This window comes from Eimeria tenella, genomic scaffold (assembly GCF_000499545.2).
Source record: "Eimeria tenella Houghton genomic scaffold, Eth_scaff743, whole genome shotgun sequence".
In the NCBI taxonomy this organism is placed as follows: domain Eukaryota; phylum Apicomplexa; class Conoidasida; order Eucoccidiorida; family Eimeriidae; genus Eimeria; species Eimeria tenella.
Window position 1 is genome coordinate 1 of NW_013545860.1, and position 5,768 is coordinate 5,768.

Sequence of the window (5,768 nt, forward strand, 5' to 3'; positions counted from 1 at the left end):
GTGACAGACAAAAGAGAAATCCCGTTGCTGCTGCTGCTGCTGCTGCTGCTGCTGGGGCCCTGCTCCAGGTCCTTCTCGGTCCTCAACAGGTACTCCCGCACCCCCAAAACACTAAACCCTAAACCCTCAAACCCCAAACCCTCAAACCCTAAACCCTTGCGAAGCCTCCCCGCCAACCCCGCCGCGGGGGCCCCCCCTGGCGCTGCCAGCGGCGAGCTCTCCGTGGGGGCCCCCAGGGGGCCCCCCTGGAGGGGCCCCCCGGCGGGGGCCCCCTTGGCAAGGGGGGCCCCCGCGGGGGGGCCCCCAGCAGGGGGGGCCCCCGCAGGGGCCCCCGCGAAGCAGATCGGGGTGCTGCTGCCCGTGGAGGGGCCCCCGGAGTTGCTGCCGTAGGCGCAGAAGGCGGAAGCCGGGAGACCCTTAGCTGCTGCTGCTGCTGCTCCTGCTGCTGCTGCTGCTGCTGCTGCCTTAGGAGTCGCCAGGGGAGGCAGGTAAGGCAAGTAGCAGGGAATCGTGGGGGTCCAAGCTTCCGCCATTGTGGGGAGGGGAAGCAGAGGAAGGAGCAGCAGGAGGTCTGGGGTGCACGTACACCTCAGGGGCGGAAGGCGGAGGCGAAGGGCACACTGACACCCCGAAAAGAATCATTTATCAATTAATAAATAATCAATAAATGTTCAATTTTACATTTGTGTTCAAAACAGACATTAAGCGCCGCAGGTGGCCACACCTGTGGGGCCGCGGCTGCGGAGGAGGTCACCTGGGTGGCGGCGTTCGGGTGTACGTACACCCCTTGAGCTCACCTCGAAATGCGAGTTCTCTATCCAAATAAACCGACCAAATGCACTTCTTTTTATTTATTTTAATTAATTATTCAATATTTTTGAGAATAAATAAGAAGAAAAGAACGCAGAGGCAGTAAGGCGACACCCCGCAATGGTCTGGTGCACGACAGCTGAGGTGTATGTACACGGCAGCAGGAGGCAGTTCGGCCTAAAGCGCCGGTTTTTCAATCAATCAAAAACAATAAATTAAATTAAAAGATTAAATTAATTTAAATTTAATTAATTTTGTCTCTAAACTCCGCGAAAAACGTCAAAGTCGCGCAGCGCGGCGCCGCCCCCCTAACCACCACCACCAGAGCACCCTCAACGGAAATTAACATTTTAGAAACTCTTCGAGGGAAATAAACATTTTAAAAGCTTTTAAAAATAAAATAAAACTTTAATTTTAAAACATTTCACAAGGCCGGAGGCCTTTACAGAAAAATGTTCCAAAAAATGTGCCTCAAAGAACAGTGCAGTTTGGCCCTCCCGTTTGGGGTGTACAGACACCTCAGCTCTACAGCAGCAAGTGTGGAGGAGATGTGCAGCACTTAAAGCTCCCACCAGCCTTTCAAGGCAGCAGCCCACTGGCTAGCTGTAGCTAGCTATGCCTTCAGGCAGGTAGCCAAGCCCTAGTTACCCAGAGCAGGACGGCTAGCTTCAGCTAGCTGCTGCAGCTAGCTGCAGCAGCTAGCTGCACACTCCTTTGGCTGCATGCAGCTTTTGCTGTCGAGACGCACGCAGCTTGAAAGCCCTGACTCTCTACCTAGCTGGCTAGCTAGCCGTCCAGCTAGCTGATTAGCTGGCCATCCAGCTAGCTGACTAGCTAGCCACCCACCAGCTGGCTAGCTAGCCCCCCACCCAGCTGGCTAGCTAGCCGTTTAGCTAGCTTGCTAGCTAGCCACTCAGCTGACTGGCTAGTTAGCAACAAAGCTAGCCTGTTAATTCGCCACTCAGCCAGCTGGCTAGCCAGCCACATAGCTAGCCAGCCAGACACCCGCCCAGCTAGCTGGCTAGCTAGCTAGCTGGCTAGCTGTGCACTAGCTGTGCACTAGCTAGCTAGTGCACAGCTAGCTAGCGGGGCCTCCCCGCACTATCAAAATTGCTTTGTAGGAAGCACTTCAGAACCCACACCTAAGCCTAAACCATAAACCCTAAACCCTAAACCCTAGAGTCTAACGCTCAAACCCTGAAACCTTAGGTCTAAAATCTAAACCCTAAACTCTAAAGCCTAAATTCGCAGTTATGAACCCTGAACCCCAAGCACCAAGCCCTTATTCCTAAGCTCTAAACCCTAAACCCTAAACCCTAAACCCTAAAGTCAAAACCGTAAACCCTAAGTCAAAAACTTAAGCCCCAGGCTCTTTGCCCTAAACCCTAAGCTCTAAACCCTAAATTTCCAGTTCTAAACCTTGCACCCTAAACTCTAAAACCTTAAGTCCTTAAATCCTAAACCCTAAACCCTAAACCCTAAACCCTAAACCCTAAGCTACGAGTTCTATTCTATCAGAGACAGCGGCGACACATTTCCCATGTCGGAATTCCTTGAGGTCCTGAAGGCTTTGTTTCGGGAGGGAGCGTCGCCCAGAAGAGTTGCGCCTCCCGCAAACCCTAAACCCTAAACCCTAAACCCTAAACCCTAAACCCTGGGGTTTGGGGGCAGGCCCGTGGCGTCGGCGCATATCTGGCCGGGGCCGGCGCTGGTCCGCTTTAGGCCTCGCCCTTCACTCGCGTTTCGACTGAGCCCTAAACCCTAAACCCCAATTCGCGGTTTGCGGCGCTGCTGCTGCTGCTGCTGCTGCTGCTGCTGCAGCGCCGCACTAGCGTCAGCCACCCCCACGGCCGTATCTTGCTGCTGCACTTGGCCGCCAGGGTTTGGGCTGAGTTGCTGCAGGCCCGTGGCGGGAAATGCGGCCCCTGTGTTCTGGGCGAATGCCTTCTCCTGCTGCTGCTGCTGCTGCTGCTGCTGCTGCTGCTGCTGCTGCTCGCTGCATCTCCTCGTACGCAGCAGTGCTCTTGAACGCCTCCATCTCGGCCTCCAAAGCAGCCGCGTGCCGAGCCCTTCCACAGACGCAACGCACAAACCGTAAACCCTAAACCCTAAACCCTAAATCAGGGTCTTAGTAGCCTTAAAGCCAAAAACTAAAGACGAGCATCTAAACACGAGGAGAGAAAGACAAGTAGCAGATACGGAGGAAGAAGCCGCCAGCTAGCTACCTAGCTAGCCAGCCACACAGCCAGTCTTACGCCTAGCTAGCTAGCTCGCTAGCTAGCTAGCTAGCCAGCTAGCTAGCTACTTGGCTGAAGGAGAACTGACATCATCTCGTCGGCTACCTCTTTATCTAGCCAGCTAGCTAGCTAGCTAGCTAGCTAGCTAGCGGCTAACTACATGGTGAGCCACCGGCTCCCTATCTGGCTAGTTATTTGGCTTGGCTAGCCATATGGCTAGCTACATGGCTACCCGGCAGCTAGCTAAACGGCTAGCTAGCTAGCTAGCTAGCTAGCCAGCCAGCCACCTATCGAACTACTTGGCCAGCCACGTAACTGGCTACCTAGCTGGCTAGCTAGCTAGCTGGCTAGCTAGTCAGCTAGGTACACTGCCAGCTATATATCTGGCTAGCTAGCTAGCCAGCTAGCTAGCTAGCTAGCTAGCTAGCTAGCTAGCTAGCGGTTATGCAGAGACCTACCGCGCCTCCCTTAGGCGCCTGAGGCGCTGCTCCTCCTCTTCTTCTTCTCGACGGCGGCCCCAAGCATCTCCAGCCCTGCAGCATCCGCAAACCCTAAACCCTAAACCCTAAACCCTAATTTCTAGACCCTTAGCACTAGACTGCATGTCTGCGCGCCAACCCGAGGGGAAGAAAAAGAGAAAAGACAGCAGCAGCAGCTCAACCCCCTGCAGCGAAAGGGCTGCGACCATTGCAGCAGCAGCAGCGCAACCAGCAGCAGCAGCAGAGCGAGCAGCAGCAGCAGCACCGCCGCACCCAGCGTCGCTGCAATGGCAAGGCCTGCAGCGGCGCAGCTAGACGCAGCAGCAGCAGCAGCAGCAGCAGCAGGTCTCACCTGAAGAGCAGGTAGAGAAGAGCAGCAGCAAGAAGGCCTGCAAGTAAAGAACTAAAGGGGGGGAAAGAAAAGGCAGCAGGAACCTCTTGAGAGTCCTCCATTGGCTCAGGTGTACGTACACCCCGGCCCAGTGCACATTATTTCTTTAAAAAAAGAAAAGAAATTCAAAAAAATAAAAGAAATGCGGAAAAAGAAGAAAGGAAAGTGGGGGAGGCGCTGGGGTGTACAGGCAGCTCTAGGCCGAGTGTACGTACACCCCAAGCCTGAGACAGGATCTGCAACGAACTGGCCTGTCCGTTTGTCAATTTTGGAAATTAAATTAATTTAATTTAAAAAAATTAAGTGAAGAGCAGGCGTGTTGCGCGTAAGCGAGACGCAGCAGCAGCAGTAGCAGCAGCAGCAGGGCAGCAGCAGCAGCAGCTCCGCCGCGCGTGCATACACCGCAGCTGCGCAGCTACGAGAGACTCAAACAAACGCAAAAAGCAACTAATTAAAGTTGAAGGAAATACTTTAAGGGTTTGCTGCTGCTGCTGCTGTTGCTCTCGGCCGCGGTTTTGGGGCTGCAGCCGGCAGCAGCAGCAGCAGCCGCAGCAGCAGCAGCAGCAATAGCCGCAGCAGCAGCAGATCCAGCCGCAGAGGCAAACCCTAGCACGCAAGTTTGAAGCTAGAAACGGGGTTTACTTGCTGGGCTGCTTGGGTTTTTCAAACGCCAAACCCTAAACCCTAAACCCTAAACCCTAAGCCCCAGATCTGGGGGACCCACTTCCCCCGTGTACAGACACCTGGGCTGAGTGGGGGCCCTCCTCTCTTTGTTCGGCCCCAGCAGCAAGAAAGAGAAAATAAAGCAGCAGGGCAGCAGCAGCAGCAGCAGCAGGCGCGGAAGCAGCAGGGGCAACAACGGGAGCAGCAGCAGGGGGGACCCGCAGCATCACCTGCAGCTGCAGCAGCAGCAGCAGCAGCAGCAGCAAGGCAGCAGCAGCAGCAGCGAAATAAGTTGCTGCAAATGTCTCGGCGCAGGGGCACCCCCGGGGAGGGGCTGCAGGACGTGAGGGACCGCGAGGCGCGTGAGACCCCCAGCAGCAGCAGCAGCAGCAGCAGCAACAGCAGCAGCAGCAGCAGCAGCAGCAGTCGCGGGCAAGGCCGGAGCAGCTCGGACAAGAAGTCTGCGGGCCACTCGCACAGCAGCAGCAGCAGCAGCAGCAGCAGCAGCAGCGGGGGCCGGAGCCGGCACTGGGGCGAGGGGAGCGAGTGGCCGCAGCAGCAGCAGCAGCAGCAGCAGCGGCGGCGCAGCCGGAGCGAGAGCCGCGGGGAGCGGGAGCGGAAGTACCGGGATCGGGATCGGGAAAGGCCGCGGGATCGGGATCGCTTTCGGGATCGGGATCGGGATCGGGATCGGCGGCGCGGGGATCGCCCGCGGGAGGGGGAGTGGGATCGGCTGCGGGATCGGGATCGGGATCGGGATCGGGAGGAGCGCAGCAGCAGGCGGCGCGAGGAGCTGCTGCTGAGCTGCACTGCAGCAATCCAGGGAGTTCCTGCTGCAGCAGCAGAAGAAGAACTCGAAGAAGCAGTTCGGACTTTGGCAATTTTGAAAAGATTTTCGACTCCCGACTCCGTGCGCATGCAGCTCTGCGGTGTACATACACTCCGCGCCCTCTGCGCCCCCGCCCCACACGCCCACGCGGAGCTGCTGCAGCAGCTGCTGCTGCCCCCCGCGGCGCCCGACAAGGACCCGCAGCAGCAGCAGCAGCAGCAGCAGCAGCTGCGGGTGGCGTTCGTGGACTTCCCCTCGTCCGACGCGGCGCAGAAGTTCGTCAAGAGCTGCAGGGGCGAAGTGTTTCCCTTCAAGGGCCGCAACTGTCCCGTTGCAGTGCTGCTGCAGCAGCAGCAGCA

General features: G+C 57.0%; 2 protein-coding genes across 2 annotated transcripts; one reads left to right on the top strand and one right to left on the bottom strand.

Annotated features, from left to right (window-relative positions):
* Positions 1-2,316: 2,316 nt before the first annotated feature.
* On the bottom strand, positions 2,317-3,979 carry ETH_00013730 (uncharacterized protein; the record flags this gene model as incomplete). The annotated part of the gene is made up of 4 exons (XM_013380596.1): positions 2,317-2,429; positions 2,640-2,812; positions 3,506-3,580; positions 3,879-3,979. The coding sequence occupies 4 exons, from the start codon at positions 3,977-3,979 to the stop codon at positions 2,317-2,319; spliced, it is 462 nt and encodes a 153-aa protein (XP_013236050.1).
* A 902-nt stretch (positions 3,980-4,881) lies between these two features.
* ETH_00013735 (uncharacterized protein) lies at positions 4,882-5,684 on the top strand (the record flags this gene model as incomplete). Its single annotated transcript, XM_013380597.1, has 1 exon — positions 4,882-5,684. A coding segment is annotated over one exon (803 nt), but the record flags the coding sequence as incomplete, so codon positions are not given.
* Positions 5,685-5,768: the final 84 nt, after the last annotated feature.